Genomic DNA, 20320 nt, shown 5'->3' on the forward strand with positions numbered 1-20320 from the left:
CCTTCAAGCTAATACTTCTATGGTCAAAGCCTCTGGAAGCATAATCAGCTGATACTCAGTAGACACTGGGCTGTTAGGTGCAGAAGGGAGTCAAAAGGGGAAGGGAAGAAGAGGAAGGGAGTTGAAGAAGAATCAGAAAATTGGGAGGCATGTAATTCAGAAGGGGCTGAAAACCTTGGATTGCTTTCTCTCTGTAGAGTCACTAAATGTGAGAGGAGAGAAACTCTCTTCTTAGTTATGCCACAAGCATGGAATGTGTGGTGAGGCCTTAGGTCCTGTGAGGCTTTGAGGCCTGCATCACTCTACAACAAAAATGTAACAATCAAAAATAAACTTGTCAAGTACAATGTAGCCAAATGTCATGTTTAATTAATTCCAAGCCCAAACTCAAATCTCTGCCTCACTATTCAAATGAGTAGAACTGTAGGACCAGTGCTGTACTGTGCCTATCCTGCTACACTAAATGTATGGGAGAGGGCCTCAGTAGTGTTTTGAATCTGTGAAATCTTAACAACTATTTTTAAAGGGTCGAGTTTCACAATACATTTTTTCAGAATTTCATGAAATTTTCCTCCCTAAGAAAGGAGGGAAATTTAAGAAAAATAACTTATTGAATTGAAACCTCAACTCTGAGAGCAATAACAATTTTGTTTGAAAGCAATTCTCACCCGGCTTCTAGGAACACTAGGGAAATAAGAGAGAATACTACAGGAGAGCAGAATTTGCGTTTTGACAAAGTCACAAAGAACTGGTATCATACAAGTTTCATGTTCCGTCTTAAACACAGAACCCATGGTTTTCAAGTGGGTTCCATATTACATTTCCAGTACAAGGAGCGGGTAAGAGAAGGAAACAGCAACAGACCAATAAAAAATATAGGAACAAACAAGTAAACCACCGGGTGAGAATCAAATGTTGGGTTGAAAAGAAAAGAAAAAGGAAGATACAAAATTTCTAATCCATAGCCCAATAAAGTCAATGTAAAGGCTCCAATTGACATCAGTTGACTTTAAATCAGGCCCTAGATGAAGCAGCATTTTAAAAAGTGAAAAAAGAGCAGTTTTGAAATGAGATTTAAATTTTTGAAAAGGGCCAGAAAAATAAAGCAAGGGGAGCTGTAAAGAGCTTGGGCTAGAAGGGAAAAAGCATCATATTTAGAAATGGGAATGGAAGAAAAGGCAATATCCATGGAGACAATACTGTGACAAAGTGAGTGAAAGGAATAAAGAGAACACTGAGAGCAATAAACTAAGGAGGACAGGTTTGGGCAACAGAATTATTAAATTTAAGAGTGACAATTTCAAGTCACTTAAAGTTGAGAATTTATTTATTTTACTACTTTTCAAAGACCTTGCAAAAACACAAGCAGTGAGAAAAGTGGAGGTCTTTCATACCATATCGCGTGGTAAGAGCTAATATATTGAGAGTAAGAGAGCAAGAGAAACAAGAGCGCTTACATGCTCCCTTCAGCTAAAAGAATACTTTTTTCATCTCTTTTACATAAACATTTAAAACGACACTAAAGCATTCTGTGTTAAGTACATTTAGATAAAGGGAGCATATGGCATTTGGGTGGATGTCTTTGCTATTCATTCATTTCTTGCATACATATTCTACTTCAGATCTGTTCTACCATACAGAGGTACTCAATGTGTTCTCACCACTGAACCGGGCATGAATCCCATTTGACTACTGAGTCCAGATTTCTCATCCAATCCTGCCATCTGAGCTGAAAACGGCTGTAAAAATGAGAAGCCCAATTTTAGCTGGCAATTGTGTTCATGATGCAAAAGTCAGAAAACTACACAACTCCCTTTTCATTATTTATATTGGCTCTGCAGTGCTAAAGAGGAAAATCTTATTTTTGTCATTAAAAGAAAAACCTTCATTCGCTTAAACAGAAGTTGGATCAGGACCTCAAAGAGCAGCCGAGTTAGGTAATTCACAATTTGCATGCTTGTTTTTCAAACCATACTGCACTTTAATCCAAAAAAGATTTTTTATTATTATTAAAGGAAAGATCTTCCTTGAAATGAGATAAATTTCTCTTTCACTGACTTTAAAGTTATACCCATCTTAATCTTGGCTGCAGACACTTTTCAGAGTATTCTGAGCCTCACATGTTTTATTTTGTTTTTACATAAATGTCCCTAACATTCAAAAATATCGGAAGCTAAGTCAAAAACTAGCTGATTTTTTCTTCCATCTTAAATAGCTTTGACTGTATTTCCCTTAGTCAGCAAAGCTGAAGAGCAACTGCTGTTCTTGTGATCCTGTGCCAGCCCACAAAACAAATTAATTAAAGCAGGGAGGGTTTTCAACAAACACGAACCCCTCTCTTGCCTACTTGCTTGTTGATATGGTTGAACAACCAAGCCTTTTTATTTTGTTTATTTAGGGCCAGCTCCTCAATTGTGACCGAGGAACATTCATTGCCCTTTGCACTCCTCTGACCCTATAGGTGCACCATATCAGACTGGTCCCCTGCCACAATGCGCAGGTGCCTGAAGGCTGCCCTGTCCTGTTCCTACCATGGGACCATTACACAAGCCAGGATTCTCTTGGAAGCAGGGGAGCTGTGGCCATACTTCTTCCTTCTACACTTTCTAGGCCAGCTGCCACAAAAGATGGGTGGTGTAGCAACCACTACAGCAGTTCTGTACCACAATGCTGGGGATATCATTAGAGGGCTGGATCAGCTGGGTTTAGGGTCACTTAGAGTAACATAAAGAGCCAACATACTGCCCAGCATTATCAGGGCTTGATTCACCACTACATTACTCCAGTTTTACATCGGTCATCAGCGTAATTCCCTTGGTTTCAATAGCATTATAGTGCTACAAAGCCAGTAATGCAGTAAAAATCAAGACATATATGTTTAGAACAGCAACAAATGATGTAATTTACAAAATATGAAAAGGAACAATTTTATTTCAGATTAACCCGTGATCAATCCTACACTTCATAGAATCTTGGTAAAGAAATGTCTTGCAGATCACCTAATCCACATCCATGCTGTGCAGGATTGCTTCCCACAGAACATTTGATCACTTACCATTGGCTGGCACCACACTCACTATGCTTCTTCACCCATGGCCCCAGGTATCAAATCGCAAATCATTCATTTTAATGAGAATGGGTGGTAGAGATTAATGACCAGATTGGAATCATATCCACAACACCCCACCCCTAAGACATCTTTCTATGGCCGGTTTTGCATCTCTGAAAGGCAGATCCTGTGGTAAATGGGAATTGGGGGCATTTGGCACATTGATTGATCCAGTCCATCATCCACCTAGGTCCCATTCTTATGCATCTATAAAACTTACCGCACTCCTCCCATCTGGTCCTGAGTGAGTTGGATGACCTGGGGGTCCAGGATCACCAGGCTGTCCAGGGATACCAGGTTCCCCATCAATCCCTTGAGGACCACGAGGACCCTTGAAAGAAAGTCAGCAGAAAGTTAGTACAGATACATACCAAATATACTAATGAGCTTCTTTAGATTTTACAAATGCTTGACTAGCTTTTATTAAAACCAAGGGAAATGGTAATGTTTCTGCTGAAAAGGTCCGCAAGCAGACAGCATGCCCCATAAGTACTCAAGCTAGTTAAGTCCAAAGCTGACTGCAAATAGTTACAAAGGGATCTCACAAAACTAAATAAAATGGCAGATGAAATTCAGTGTTGATAAGTGCAAAGTAATGCACCTTGGAAACCTAATCCCAACTATACATACAAAATGATGGGGTCTAATTTAGCTGTTACCACTCAAGAAAGAGATCTTGGAGTCATCATGCATACTTCTCTGAACACATTACTCAGTGTGCAGTGGCAATCAAAGAAGTTAACAGAATGGGGGGAACTATTTGGAAAGGGATAGATAATAAGTCAGAAAATATCATAATGCCATTATGTTAATTTGTGGTATGCTAACACTTGGAATACAGACAGCAGTTCTGGTTGCTCCATCTCAAAAAAGATGTATTAGAATTGAAAAATGTACAGAGAAGGGCAACAAAAAAGATTACAAGTATGGAACAGCTTCCATATGAGGAGAAATTAATAAGAGTGGGACCATTCAGCTTGAAAAAGAGACGACTAAGGAGGGATATGATAAAGGTCTATAAAATCACGAATGGTGTGGAGAAAGTGAATAGGGAAGAATTACCCCTCACATAACACAGGAACCAGGGGTCACACAGTGAAATTAATATGCAGCAGATTTAAAACACACAAAAAAGGAAGTATTTCTTCACACAATGCACAGTCAACCTGTTAAGGCAAAAACTTAACCAGGTTCAAAAAAGAATGCAATAAGTTCATGGAAGATAAGTCCATCAGTGGCTATTAGCCAAGACTGTCAGGGACGCAACCCCATGTCCTGGGTATTCCTAAACCCCTGACTGCAAGAATCTGGAACTGGACAACAGAGGATGGATCACTCAATGATTGCCCTGTTCAGTTTATTCCCTCTGAAGCATCTGATACTGGCCACTATCAGAAGACAGGATACTGGGCTAGATGGACCATTAGTCTGACACAACATGACCATTCTTATGATCATTCCTGGTCCTCAGACAAGAAGCACTGGCTGGAAGTAACAGCAGCCATCAAGTATAGAGATAAATTAGACTGTCTTCTTTAAAAATATTCTTTTAGGGGCCCAGGAACAGTTCATATCATTCCCAAAAGCTGTTTATTGTGGCTTTAGAAATGCTTAGCCTTGCACACAGTGTAAGTGTAGCAAGAATTATTTTTCTAAAAATAGGATGTTTGATTAGAAGATATACAGAGTAGATTTCAATGAAGCTGAATGTTTGCAGCCTTCTATCAGAGACAGACCTCCAACTATCATGAATTTGCTGCACAAATGACACACAAGAACAGGGCTTGCCTAATCTTGAAATGCTAGAGCAGAGCAACTGTGCCACTGCAATGCTTCAGTAGACACTACCTACACTGACGGGAGGGTTTCTCCTGTCAGCACAGGTAATCCACCTCCCTTAGATGTGGTAGGTAGGTCAAAAGAGAAGAATTCTTCTGTCAGCCTAGCACTGTCTACGTTGGCTCACCTACACCGCTTTTTCACACCCCTGAGCAATGTAGTTAAGCTGACTTAATTTTCTAGTGTACACCAGGCCTCAGAATGTGATCTATACCAGTGCAAATATGAGGTTAACTGATGCCAAGGAGTTACCTCAGATTAGCAGTGGCATAAATTAGACCAGAATCTATCCCATAGCTTCTCTGAGTGACTACAGTCACATAGTCATTCTAATGAATTCCATATTGTCCCCTTTCCCCTGCATCCAGCTTGTATGAGAAGAAGAACTAAATAAAGAAGCAGCTGGCAAGACATCAATGGAGTTAAACAGCTAAAAATCAATAGAAATATTTCATGGACACGTAAAAATCCATTTTTAAATGAATAAACACTTTGAAGTATTTGCTCCGACCACCACTTTCACTTCTACCTACACATAGAGAGATATGTTTGATTATAGTGAAGGAAACATTTTATGAGCCTTTGAACCTTGCTAAATCTCTATAAAGAGCCCACAAACATAAAACTTATGAAGTCTTCTTTAATGAGCCGTCATTACAAACACATGCTGTACTACTATAACAATCTGGCTTGCTTTTATTTCTATTTGATAAGGACTGTAATCATCTGAGGGTTTGTTGTGCACTGGAATGAGTCCCCTGGGAGTTTGGGGACTGCATTAGGATAGCCCATGCCTACTTGTGACCATAGGACCATATCAGCTACTAAAGAACTCCTGAAAACTCCCAGGGGACAAGTTAATGCTTTCTTTCATAATTCTAGCTAGATCGTTTTTATGGTCAGAAGTCATGTGATCCTAGCAATATGGGAGAAAAGTAGCCTTTTCCCTTAACATACACATACACACTGTTTGAATTTCAGTTCTAGTTGTTGACTGGACAGGAGCTATGGACTAGAATGAGTTCATCCCTGCAGGATGGATGTGCAAAGAGGGTAAGTCTACTAGAGTCTCCTCAGGTACCTGAACTTTGTAAGAAATCCTGCATTATTATTTAATATGTAAATTACAGTAGCACCCACAGGCCCCAGACAATATTGTGCCCCATTATACTAGGTCTTATACAAACAGAGGTAGACATAATGCCAGCCTCAAAAATCTTACAATCTAAAAAACAGGAACAGTGTGTTTTTCTATTTTCTTTTCTTTGTTCTGGAATGAAACAGACAGAATCCACTCATTGGAAGGAAAATATGTATGCCAACGAACAATGGGACAAGCTTTTCTAAAATGACAAGTGATTTTGGATGTCCAACTTGAGACACCTTAAAGCAGCCTGATTTAAGAGAAGGTGAGGAGCGCATGTCACCTGGGAATCAAGCCTCTTTAAAATGTCTCAGGTTGAGCACCCAAAAAATTGAGGCACCCAAAATTACTAGTCAATTTTGAAAATCATGGCCAATAATATATATTTGTTGTCTCCAGATGTTTTATTTTGTTTTGACTGGCCTACAAGCACTGAACCCTCCACGCTAAATGGAGTTTGAGGGCAACAATGCACTAGCCTTATACCAAAACAGTCTTTTAGACACATACTTTGTGGAAGGAAAAAATATAATGTGAAATTCATCAGCTGCAACATCAACACTGTGGAATGAAAACTACCAAATTGTGTGTTTATATTTATTTGGAGAGGACAACTAATCAGCTGGAGTTAGCTCATATTGAATGTTTTAGTTTTGTAAAACCATTTTGTTCATCCCTGTTCATCTTTTAGTAACTCAGCAAACATGGGGAAAATTTAAGTAAGAGATATTCCAGCTAGGCCACAAGGTGGCATCCTTTGAACATGCACGCAGTTTACTGCAAATACAGTAATACTGTGGTCATTTGTCATTGGTCTTCAGAAAACAAAAGATTAAAGTTTTGCCTTTGATATTATAGTGAAAGAAAACAGTCCATGGTAAAACAGCTTCAAACCACAGTTTGTCATACTATTAAGGCACTCATATAATTAATACCTACTGTACCAGTATACTAAGTGAAACTAGAGCCCCCTGAACAAGATTTAGTTTATTTTCAATCATGTAAAAACATTACTTGTAAAAACTAAGAATAATAATGTTTGAATTCAAAGAAGTAACTGGTTCAATCCCAGGAGGCAGATTGCGGAAACGAAGGTTGCTGTTGCTAAACAGACAGCTACATTGATTCTTATTTCAAAACTCCTCCTCCCACAATGCAATGTATTTTAAAAACCTACAGCTGCTAAACTCAACCACCAAGTGGCATTTCATCACATTACATGATTAACAAATAATCTAATGCCTAAAATAAAAGTAGAAAAATATGACACTGCTTCATTTACATCTAAATGTTTTTTGTTTTCCTTAAACGCAGGTCCATAAGGAAATAGAAAGTCAGCATTAGCATGGAGGCCCCCCTTTCCAAAAGCAGCCTCAAAACTTCGGGTGGGAGGAGTGGGGGTGGAATGGAGTAAAGTATTCTTACGGGTCTAAGAGGTCTGGCCTTTAGTCAGGGCCAGAGGCAGTCAATGAGAACTTCCTCTGTATTAAGGGATGAGAGAGTATATCCAAGATAAACTGACATAATCTTGCTGTTTAAAATCTAAAAACCTGTTTAAAGCAGCACCTGCATTTTTGCTGTGGTTCTGTTTCAGTAAGGCACATGTTGGAGAAGCAGTCTATCATTATAAAGCATAATCCTATTTCAAAGGCTCCGTACTAGAACATTATGGAGCACAGAAGAGAATTCTGAGATTGAAAGGATCCTTTTTAGACCCACTTGAAAGAACCTCAACTCCTTTGATATCTTCACCATTCCCTTTCAGCGGTTCATACTACCACCAATCATGCGGATGCTGAAATTCCTTTATTAAGCATTTATTTCTGCAGTGCAGTCTTAATATTATTCACTAGCATACTTCCATGTTCTGCCCACACATTGACTCCTACTTATTTCTTGAGCTCTCCCTTCCATTTTGAAATACTCTAAGCACTTAATATCACCTCTGATACAAAGTTGTCGCCATTAAAAAGGCAACATTTACCTTTAGTTGCCTTACAAAGGCATGAGATACTTCGTGTCTCATTTTGGGTATCATTTTGTGTAAGTGCTGGCAAATGATGACTTGTGAGTGGCAATGCCTCTAGACATTGGTCAATTGTTTCAAAGGTAAAATTCATGTTTCAAACTATTCAGAGAACCAGTGGATACAAAATCCTCAGGCCTTGTGATCTGTGTTTTGGGAGGTGGGTGGAAAGGAACAGGAATGTTTATAAGGCACTGGATCTTAGAGCAGATGTAAGACGATTTAGCACTTTGAGGTCAGCCCTGCATGTGAATACTGATTGAGTGAGCTTCTAGGAACAGCATTTAGCAACTTACAGGTCTCCCCTTAGGTCCTCGTTCTCCTCTTGGTCCTTGTGAGCCTGGAGGTCCCTAAAGGAATAAATAAAACCATTAAATACATTGAGCTAATGATTTACAGAGTTTTGAAAATGTAAAATGAAATAATTATTTAAAAAGTAATTTTATAAAAACAGCCCTTCTCAGGAAAGCATACACTCAATGTGAGGCCAGTACTTTGGTTTGTTTGCCTTTTAAAAAGGTGGACTCACTTCAAATCACTTCTTACAGATTCAGGAGAGCAATGTTAGACAGCAATATCATAAATATCACAAAGAGCCTCAAATGCTCCCCATTTTTTCCTCAAACATATAGGTCCTTAGAGGTAGTAGAACCAGTGCTATTCCACTGCAAACAGGCTACAAGATTTGGGCAGTCTACAAAAGAGGTGCTTGTCCCCTGTGCAATTCAGCAGAGACTCCCTGTGCCAGAACAATGAAGATCTGCACCACTGATGAGTCTGGAGGATCCACTAGTTCGTTTTGCCTCCAATCCTTCCACCCTCTGAAGATAAGGAGGCCACTTTGGCCATGAGGCGGGAAGCACTGACCTCAGAGTGGCTCCTCTATCAAAAAAGAATTCTCCACTCTGTCATATTGGCGGTAGCCTTTTACATCCACTTTGCTCTCACTTTGTGCAGGTGGAAGGTGGAAGGCAATGGAAAAATCACACCCAAGGGATAAAATCCTGGCCCTACTGAAGTCCATACCAAAACTACCATTGACTTGAATGGGCGTAGAATTCCACCCAACATCTGTCATTTATTTCTGGGGTGGGGAAAAGAAGAGAGAAATTCATTTTAGTTGTGAATGTGTTACTCTTGAAGAGCATCTTCAACCAAGGGGTGCAGGAAAGAGTGCATGCAAGAAAATTTCAGCTTAAAAAGGTACAGAAAAAGAAGAATTCAGCATACGTGCAATCCTCTCCCTGGGAATGGATACCCATCTGAATGGGCAAGCACCAGAGGGTAGACACGAGAAGGGAAATTATAGGAAAGGCCCCACACACAGCAGCCAAAGTAGCAAACAAAGAGGGGAAAAATGTAAAAACATAATCACAAAGCAGCAACACAAGGCTGTAGCCAAAAAGGATGGAAAGAAAAAAGAGATCAGAACACTGCCCTGGGTCAGATGAGGTGACAGCAACTTTAACGATGCAAGGAGCATTACAGAGAGGTGCTAGATGCAGAACTGGAAAATAAGAAAGAAATGAATCCTTAAGGACATGGTTCACACTGAAGAACAAAGGATTCTCCAAAGGATACTAGGACAGGACCTGATGCCCTGGATCCAGCAGGCACATGCAAGGGTGGAATTAGGCATCAAACCCTTCAAATAGATCAATAGATTCAGTATTCACAAGGCACACCTGGTGGCCAAAAGCACTCACACAAGTGCTATGGCACTGTCCATTTGTTTTAGTGCCAGAAATCCCCTAGCAACCTGCTTTCCATTTCTTAAGTGCTCCATCCCTTTCTCCTGTCCTGTGATCCCAAGACCACTGCTGTCCTTTCCTGATGTCACTGTGCATGCTCAGCAGAACAATTGCATTCTGCCACAGATTTTACAGCAGCTTAGGGCTGTTTCATGCTCTCTTTTCTGTGGTTTCATAACTCCTGCTGCCATGTTCATTGGACCTCAGGGCAGTATACCAGAATTCCTGGCTGTATGTAACTCATTCCCTTGTGAGTTGTTTCTTACATCTTATTGTTGTAGTTGTTTTCTACCTTTTTTCATTTGTAGACCCCTAAAAAATTTTGAATGGAGGTATGGACTCCTTTGGAAATCTTAGACATAGTCTGCAGACCCTCAGAGGTCCATGGACCACAGGTGGAAAACCACTGTTGTAGACTACCTAACAGAAGGACAATATGTTCCCTGAAGTTTAGTGCCTCTCCCCACACCTCTCTTTCAGTATTTATGGCTTTCATGGATGAGCATATCCTACCTCAGCCCAGTACCGTTTCCTGCATAGGAGGGTGAGAAATGCAACCTTCCATCCCCACCAGGTCACATACTGGTAGTAGAGACAAAATGTGGCTTCTATTGCAACTTCCGACATACAGTACCAGGAGGTTCACTGGTTGTTGGACCCACAGGACTCTGCCCCTTCTCAACCCACCTCTGCATGCTGTACCTCAATTAGCCTTCAATGAGCTGTTCTCTGCAGCATACTAATGGGTTTAAACACCAGCACAGGGTCCCCAGTTCTGTTCCTTCCCTGCTCAGTGGAGCCATTGCACAACCATGGAAGTTCAGACAAGATTTGCCCCTTTATTATTATTATTATTATTTATTAATATTTATATTATTGTAGTGCATAAGATTCCCAGTCATGCACCAGGACCCCATTTTAATAGGTGCTGTACAAACAGATCAGAAACACAATCCTTGCCCAAAGAGCTTACAGTCAATTAACAGTAACTGTCAGGACACTGATATTGAACCCAGGCATGCCAGATCCTTAGGCAGCATCTTTAGCCACTGCACCAAACTGCTGCCACTGACCAACAGCCTTAGTGCTAGAAGCCTACAGACACACAGCAGCCATGCCCGAGGCCCCTGATTGGCTGCACAGACAGCACTTTCATTGGGTACCTGAATTATATAACAGCCCCAATGGAAGGGGAAGCTGTCTGAGCAACAGGCCACTGCCTGCTGGTTGCTGCCTAGACGCTTGGCCTTGCTGCTTTGCATGACTGTCATTACTCCTGCTGGAATTCTGTGCCAAAAAATTAAAAATTCTGCGCACAATATTTTAAAATTCTGCAAAATTCTGCATATTTTATTTGTCAAAATAACTCAGTATAATCACACCAGTTTCAATTATGTGTGGTCATTTATTTCAAAATACCTGTCAGCAAGTATGTCTGTAACAACACAGACACAAAAAAGATTCAGGAAATGTTTTTTGACAAATAGATTCCTTACTAGGCATATTAATACAGAACTCTGAGTAATAATTCATTTCAACTACAATATAGAACTGTATTTCCTGCACCCCTCAGAAGCAGTGCAAAGGCTTGGGGGAGTAGGGGTAACGGAAGAGCTGAGGCAGAGGGAAGTAATTACTGGGAAGGAGCCTGGGTGTGAACTTGGAGGGCTGTTGGGTATGGATGGGAAAAGTATGGAACAGGTTTTGGGGGAGGGGGGGCAGGGAGGGATTGTTAGAGAGCTTCCCCATGCAGACCCTGGCTGACCCCTAGCCTCTCCCATTCAATCAGGCACATCGGCCCATGTCCCCATGTGTCTCTGTGCCCTCACCCAGCTACGCTCTGTTCCTATATAACTCTGCACCCCCCCACCCCATGTGTCTCTGTGCCCTCACCCAGCTTCCCCCTTCCCCATCACCATGTGTCCCTGTACCCCTCCCCCCATCACGTGTCTCTGTGCCTTCACCCAGCTACCCCCCGTCCCCATGTGTCCCTGTACCCTCCCCCATCCCCATGTGTCCCTGTGCCTCACTCCCATTCAGCCCCTACCCCAGTCTGTCCTCCCCCACTAACCCTTACAAGCCCCTGTCTGACCCCCGCCCCCAGCACCTCACAGCCCCTGTCTCCTGACCTGGCCTGACAAGCGCTGCTAAGGCAGCTCTCTCTCTTCCCTCCCTGGCGCGGCGCTATCACCACAGCACCCTCTGCGGGGCAAAAGGCAGAACTGCAGCAACATTTTGGGAGAAATCTGCATGGCTCATTAAATATGCGCACACGCAGTGGCATAAAATCCCCCAGGAGTAATGACTTGACTTTGTTGCCTGGCCACCTCTCCTGACCTCGCCTCCCCAGCCCAGTGACCCAGCCCCATGGATTGGCTCTCCCAGCTACCGACCCCTGAGAGAACTCAGACCATTGCCCCGGACTGCCTCTGATCCCAGTGAACTTCCTGGCTGCTCAACCACCTGCACACACTTGACTACTGCTCTGGAATTCCCCCGGCCCTCCTCACCCACCGGGTTTTACAGTCATTTTCACAGTAAAAAAATGGAAATGGAAGAGACTGAAAATAATATAATCAGAAGAACAGAAGCACAGATGCTACTTACTGACGGTCCTGGGCGGCCTCGTACTCCTGTAACCTAAACAAAGAGAAGACATGAGCTAAAGCTTTCACAAAACACTAGGAATGCATTTGTCATGACTGCTCTTATGAAAACTGCTCACTGAACAATGAAGATTTGTATAGTAAATTAAGCTACCTGACAACTTTTATGATTTTGTAACCCCTTTTAAATTTCAGTATCTTTTCAGAATAACATAACAAGAACTTTGGAAATATGATGATAATTTTATGCTTACTTTTTTCTACTAGAAAAGTGTGAATGAAGATTTTAAAAAATGAGGATGTTACTTTCTCTCTCTTTTTAGTTTTTCCACTTTTCCAATAGAAAAAGTTTTTAAAAGTGTAAAAAAGTGTTTTTCCACCACTTTTTCTTTTTTTACAAAAAATTGTATTGTCAACTTTTTCCAGGAGGAAAAAGTAAATGTGAGAGAAACTGAATTATTCTCACTTTCTCTAACATTTTTACTTTCCCCCATATTTTTCCTGTGGGGGGGAAGGGAAAAATAAATAACTGACAGAAAGTTGCAACTATCACACAATTATTAAAAAATATTTTGAATCCTTAATTTTAAGCATTTTTGAAAAATAAATAATGTCAAAAACAAATGGTTTTCAATTAAAAAATTGCTGATTTTGTTTACCGGCTCTACTTATGAGTTCTAGACCCTTCTAATATTAACCTATTGCCCATTACACTATGCAAAGATTCTAACTACGAAGAAGAAAGTCACTATGTACAGGTTTAATTCTGCAGAATTTTTTCCAAAAATACAATTGACAGTTTTCAATGGTACATATGAAATATTAGCCATCAAAAACTACTATCAGTTATATTTTAGGAAGAAATTCTCCTTAGGCTTAATTGTATTCCTCCCAAATAAATGCAACTATTACAAATATTGTTGTGGCAGTTGCTGGTGTTAAATAATTTACACATTTTCATTGGATAAATGCTACAATTCTGTTATATAGATGATTAATTTTCTTATATCTCTTAAATTACAGCATGAGACGTGTATACTTCCAAAAAGCACTGGTAAACGAAGAAGAAATTAACTTACAATTGGCACCACTCCAGGCTCTCCTTTTTGTCCCTGCAGGGTACAGTAACAAAAATAGCTCAGATGGCAGTTAAAGTTCATAAATACTGTTATTCATTAATAGTCTGCTTTCTCCAACATTATTACTGACACATGATGCACACTGTGACATTAAACTTCCTTGCATGGTTTACCAACAACCTACGTACCTTCAATTTAGTTCCACAGAGAAAGGTATAAAGATATTATCCTCTAATACTGCTATTGCATTTACTTAGAAGTGAATGTTTAGAATTACTGAATATCTACAACCTATCACTTTAAAAATATAAATGAATGTTAAATACCTATTTGAGGCTAGTTCCCCTCTTAATAGGTTATTTATTGGAGGTAAGCATTTAAATTTGCATTTTTTCTAAGAGATCTCACTACCAGCACATTTTCTCCCTGCTTATCCTCACACAATGTGGTATGTTACAGACATTCTCACATCAAGAGACAACAAAAGTATCTTACCAGGAGAGAATGCCTTCTACCTATAGTAACATACCACTCAGACTGCTCAATAATGGGTCAAAATGAACATTCAGATCCAAACACTCTTGAACTTTGGAAGGCTGAAAAGATGGAAACTGAGCAATTTTTTTCTGTTCAGAACCATCTCCACTTATAACTAGCATGCTATTGCAGTGTACACTCCCATCTCCACTTATAACTAGCATACTATTGCAGTGTACACTCAGATAAGGGTTGCTAACCCTGTGGGAATTGAGTACCTCAGTTTCAATTTTGCTTTGTTCTTTCTCTGATGAGATTTAGTGTTGAGTGTTGAATTAAGTAATGCTGTTAGCTGAGCTCTGTTGTGTCAGCTGAACTATTACAGTAGTGAAAGAGGAAGGGATGCTGGAAAGATGTTTATTTTTTAAAATATGTATTCATGACACACAGTGAACAAATAGGTGCAAACTGAAATAGAGCTAAAGAGCACTTGTATGTTGACTCTTGTATGCAATCTCTAGTAATTAATTCAAAGATCTAATTGATCCATGGTCAACTCCATGAATTAATTAAATATAACAGCAAATGTAAGACACACAGAATTCTTGACAGTACAGTATTATTTAGGTAGTACGACGCTGTTATAATAACCCTGCTTATTAAACAGGTCTCCATGTTGGGACTCATTATATCAGCGCTCCAGGATATGAACTAACTACTAATTAGTTTAAGTGTGGAATACAAGGTGCTGAAGCTGGGATTTTCAGGGACCTAAGGGGATCAGAAGGCATTGGGCACCTAACTCCCTTACAAAATCCCAGCATAAAGTCTTAAATGGTCTGGACCCTTTTTATCCCTGTGTGATGCTGCTAGAGATGAAGCCAGCTTAGGTACTACAGCTGGAACTTCCTTGATAAAAGGGAGGAGGTTTCTGTGAGGGTGTTCTCCATAAGGGAACGTAGGTTGTGGGCACGCCCTCCCCAAGTTTTGATAACCTTCCAGACAGGCTGCAATCTCCCCAGGCATTAGGAAGAAGGCTCAGTGAGAACAAAGAGGTTTCATTATTAGATGCCAGCTGTGGGAGGTTAATTATTTTATGACGTCTGCTGGGACATGTTGATCTGTCCACTAGCCAGAGTGAGAAGAGCAGTGTTTGTGATATTTAACTGTATAATTTAAATTTTCTAAGTGCTGCAAGTAAAGAACTGGAGCCTTTTTAGGGCTTTAATACACTTAAAAAGATAAAAAGTAAAACTTACCTTCCTTCCTCTACCTATAAAAGGAGCAAAAAAGGAAACAAATTAGTTTACTCAGAGAGGCATAACATTCTAAGGAGTGAATGGATGTCTGTACAGCCAGAATGGTGTAACATGGAGGCATAGGAGATGGTCAGATTGCCAGTGGGGAGCTTGAGAAGTGCCCAGAGGTACACATGCCCCACCTTCCTGAATGGGGATCAGTAACGTTTGGAAGAGTTCCCTAGATCAGTGGTTCTCAAAGCCGGTCCGCCACTTGTTCAGGGAAAGCCCCTGGCGCGCCGGACCAATTTGTTTACTTGCCGCGTCCGCAGGTTCGGCCGATCGCGGCTCCCACTGGCTGCGGTTCGCTGCTCCAGGCCAATGGGGGCTGCAGGAAGCAGCACAGGCCCAGGGACGTGCTGGCCGCCCTTCCCACAGCCCCCATTGGCCTGGAGCGGTGAACCGCGGCCAGTGGGAGCCGCGATCAGCCGAACCTGCGGACGCGGCAGGTAAACAAACCAGTCCAACACGCCAGGAGCTTTCCCTGAACAAACAGCAGACCAGCTTTGAGAACCACTGCCCTAGATGCCCAGCCTCTCTGAGTGTTGGACAGAATAGGAAATAGCATGTTTAATACAAAAAGAACAGGAATACTTGTGGCACCTTAGAGTCTAACAAATTTATTTGAGCAAAAGCTTTCGTGGGCTACAGCCCACTTCATCAGATGCATAGAATGGAACATATAGTAAGAAGATATATATACATACAGAGAACATGAAAAGGTGGAAGTTGCCATACCAACTCTAAGAGGCTAATTAATTAAGATGAGCTGTTATCAGCAGGAGAAAAAAAACTTTTGTAATCATAATCAAGATGGCCCATTTCAGACAGTTGACAAGAAGGTGTGAGGATACTTAACATGGGGAAATAGATTCAATTTGTGTAATGACCAAGCCACTCCCAGTCTCTATGCAAGCCCACGTTAATGGTATCTAGTTTGCAAATTAATTCTACTTCAGCAGTTTCTCATTGAAGTCTGTTCTTGATGCTTTTCTGTTGCAAAATTGCCACCTTTAAGTCTGTTACTGAGTGACCAGAGAGGTTGAAGTGTTCTCCTACTGGTTTTTGAATGTTATGATTCCTGATGTCTGATTTGTGTCCCTTTATTCTGTTGTGTAGAGACTGTCTGGTTTGGCCAATGTACATGGCAGGGCATTGCTGGCACATGATGGCATATATCACATTGGTAGATGTGCAGGTGAACGAGCCTCTGATGGCGTGGCTGATGTGACTAGGTCCTATGATGGTGCCACCTGAATAGATATGTGGACAGAGTTGGCATCGGGCTTTGTTGCAAGGATAGGTTCCTGGGTTAGTGGTTTTGTTGTGTGGTGTGCGGTTGCTGGTGAGTATTACTGGTTCTGTGGATGAAGGGAAAGTAGTGGATGTATTGTTTCTTGACTTTAGCAAAGCTTTTGACATGGTCTCCCACAGTATTCTTGTCAGCAAGTTAAAGAAGTATGGGCTGGATGAATGCACTATAAGGTGGGTAGAAAGTTGGCTAGATTGTCGGGCTCAACGGGTAGTGATCAATGGCTCCATGTCTAGTTGGCAGCCGGTGTCAAGTGGAGTGCCCCAGGGGTCGGTCCTGGGGCCGGTTTTGTTCAATATCTTCATAAATGATCTGGAGGATGGTGTGGATTGCACTCTCAGCAAATTTGCGGATGATACTAAACTAGGAGGAGTGGTAGATACGCTGGAGGGCAGGGATAGGATACAGAGGAACCTAGACAAATTGGAGGATTGGGCCAAAAGAAATCTGATGAGGTTCAATAAGGATAAGTGCAGGGTCCTGCACTTAGGACGAAGAACCCAATGCACCGCTACAGACTAGGGACCGAATGGCGAGGCAGCAGTTCTGCGGAAAAGGACCTAGGGGTGACAGTGGACAAGAAGCTGGATACGAGTCAGCAGTGTGCCCTTGTTGCCAAGGGCAATGGCATTTTGGGATGTATAACTAGGGGCACAGCGAGCAGATCGAGGGACGTGATCGTTCCCCTCTATTCGACATTGGTGAGGCCTCATCTGGAGTACTGTGTCCAGTTTTGGGCCCCACACTACAAGAAGGATGTGGATAAATTGGAGAGAGTCCAGCGAAGGGCAACAAAAATGATTAGGGGACTGGAACACATGACTTATGAGGAGAGGCTGAGGGAACTGGGATTGTTTAGTCTGCAGAAGAGAAGAATGAGGGGGGATTTGATAGCTGCTTTCAACTACCTGAGAGGTGGTTCCAGAGAGGATGGTTCTAGACTATTCTCAGTGGTAGAAGAGGACAGGACAAGGAGTAAAGGTCTCAAGTTGCAGTGGAGGAGGTTTAGGTTGGATATTAGGAAAAACTTTTTCACTAGGAGGGTGGTGAAACACTGGAATGCGTTACCTAGGGAGGTGGTAGAATCTCCTTCCTTAGAAGTTTTAAAGTCAGGCTTGACAAAGCCCTGGCTGGGATGATTTAATTGGGGATTGGTCCTGCTTTGAGCAGGGGGTTGGACTAGATGACCTCCTGAGGTCCCTTCCAACCCTGATATTCTATGATTCTATGATTTGCGTCAGTTTGGGGGGCTGTCTGTAAGCAAGGACTGGTCTGTCTCCCAAGATCTGTGAGATGGGTCATCCTTCAGGACACCATCAGGGGCTCATTCACCTGCACATGACATTTTAATGGTATCCCACTGTATATCCACACTAGTTTCCTGCTCTCTGGGCTTTTTTCCAGAAGTGAATACATCTGGCTCCAAGACTCTTTAAGAATACTTAACACTATGGTGGGATTTTCAACAGCACTCAACACGGGCTTAACTCTGCTCCGATTCAAGTCAATGGTGATATTCCCATCAACTTCACTGGGAACAGATAGACCAGCACTTTTGATAATCCCACCCAATATGATGGTATCTGACACTGATATTTTTCAAAAGCTACAGACGACTGAATGATCTTTGAGTTTTTTGTCAAGTACGTGCAATACTCATGTATAGTCCCCACTGGCAGTGAATTCACAGCTCTGAGGTCAAAGTCATAACAAAAATCTTTAGGAGGGATATTTATTAATATCTTTAATAGCATCAACACATTCCAGAATGTATCCATAATGTTCTTCCTCCTTGAAGACACTCATCCATGGCCTAATGCCTCCTAATGCACAGCAAGTATGCACCATCTGCTTATTAATGCATGCCATGTCTTGTCTTATTGCTTAATTATACAACTCCCTACTATGTTCCCTTTACCATTACTCCACATTATTTACACTAATATAATCAGCAATATTTCCCTTTTAAAAATGTCTTTAGATGATTATATGGTTCAAATAACATAATACACAGTGTTAAGGAGTGAAGAATGAAAAGTTCAGAGATTTTTGTTCAGAAAGTTACTCAATCGTTTTTTTATTAAACAATTTTTATATTTATACATATACAATTTTAGTAGGGAAAATAGGAGGTGTGTATGGAATGTAACTCTCAACATGATATGTTTTTTTATAAAGCTGGATCCAAACAAGAACCTGAAATCAAAACCTCATCAAGATTCCAAAAGGGGGATTAAGATCAAACCTCTGGCTATGAACTCGCCTCAAAAGTATTGGGTGTGTGTAAGAACTACAGCCAGAAATGAACTCTCTTTCAGATCCAGCTCAGATACAACTCAAGATAGCAAAAATCTCACTGGAATAACCATTCTATTGAGATTTGAGTCTAAGACTGTGGAAATCTCGTGAGAATAGCTGATCTCACAAGTTTGCTTGTGAGAGTTTGCTGAACCTGAACTTTAGCCCTATTTTTGCATCACATCCAAACGCCAAACCCTGGGCAGATCTGGATCTGAACACCATCTCCTTTGCTCATCTCAAATTACCATATCAGAGATGACATTGTTCAAAATGTCAGCTTAACAGGCTTCACGCAAAATAAGGAATGTAAAGCAGCCTTACCAGTATTGCCTTCAAAACCAACACGTGCCGTGTTGGGGCACACAGGACAGCATTCTCCTGGGGGAATCTGAGGGCTCTCACATTCTAACACATCCTGACACAGAATCTCGTCACAGAGAATGGCTCCATTGTCACAGACACAAATCTGACATGGTGAGGGCTTCCAGATATCCCTGTTCAGGTACATCTGATCATTTTGAGTGCAGGCTATTTCTTCAGCATCCTCTTCTAAAAAAGAACAGAAAACACTTTTTAGGCACTTGCAAACTGCTAAACCACAGGAGGAGTGTTAACTGGGAACAGTATGTTATGGGTCCAAAAAGCACATGAGAGATGAAGCCAACAGCCCAACCACGGAGTAGAAACTAATCCTTGGGACTTTAAAATGCTAACTCTTTAACCTCTTTGAGTCATAAATTTTAAGGCCAGAAGGGACCATTGGTGATCATCTACTCTGACCGCCTATATAACAGAGGACATAGAACTTCCCCCAAATAATTCTTGGAGTATATCTTTTAGAAAAATCTTCTTAAAAAATTATCAGTGATGGAGATGCCACCATGACTCTTGGTAAGTTGTTCCAGTGATTAATTACTCTCACTGTTAAAAAATTACACCTTATTTCCAGACTGAATTTGTTTAGCTTCAACTACCAGCCATTGGATCATGTCATACCTTATCTCTGAAGAGATAATTGTTAAATATTTTTCCCCATGTAGGTACTTACAGATTGTAATAAAGTTACCCCTTAATATTCTCTTTGTTAAGATAAATAGGTTAAGCTCCTTGAGTCTATCACAATGAGGCTTGTTTTCTAATGCTTTAATCATTCTTGTGGCTCTTCTCTGAACCTTCTCCAATTTATCAACAGCCTTCTTGAACTGTGGACACTAGAACGGGACACCGTATTCCAGCAGCAGTCACACCAGTGCCAAATACAGGGGTAATACCTACCTAAGATTCCTGCCTATGCATTCAAGGACTGCAATAGCCCTTTTGGCCACAGTGTCACACTTGCCGTTCATGTTCAGCTGATTATCCACCATGATCTCAAATC

At 41.2% G+C, this 20320-nt stretch overlaps 1 protein-coding gene across 1 annotated transcript in view; it reads right to left on the minus strand.

Moving 5' to 3' along the window:
- Positions 1–20320, minus strand: part of COL5A2 (collagen type V alpha 2 chain) — a 165101-nt gene that overhangs the window by 70099 nt on the left and 74682 nt on the right. Inside the window, exons 2-8 of the mRNA XM_037912430.2 lie at positions 19264–19491; positions 15291–15304; positions 13555–13587; positions 12477–12509; positions 8415–8468; positions 3330–3440; positions 1662–1739 (exon numbers count right to left, since the gene is read on the minus strand). Of these exons, the coding sequence (XP_037768358.1) occupies positions 1662–1739; positions 3330–3440; positions 8415–8468; positions 12477–12509; positions 13555–13587; positions 15291–15304; positions 19264–19491 (551 nt within the window). The remainder of the gene's footprint in view (positions 1–1661; positions 1740–3329; positions 3441–8414; positions 8469–12476; positions 12510–13554; positions 13588–15290; positions 15305–19263; positions 19492–20320) is intronic.

Source organism: Chelonia mydas, chromosome 11, assembly GCF_015237465.2.
Source record: "Chelonia mydas isolate rCheMyd1 chromosome 11, rCheMyd1.pri.v2, whole genome shotgun sequence".
NCBI lineage: Eukaryota > Metazoa > Chordata > Testudines > Cheloniidae > Chelonia > Chelonia mydas.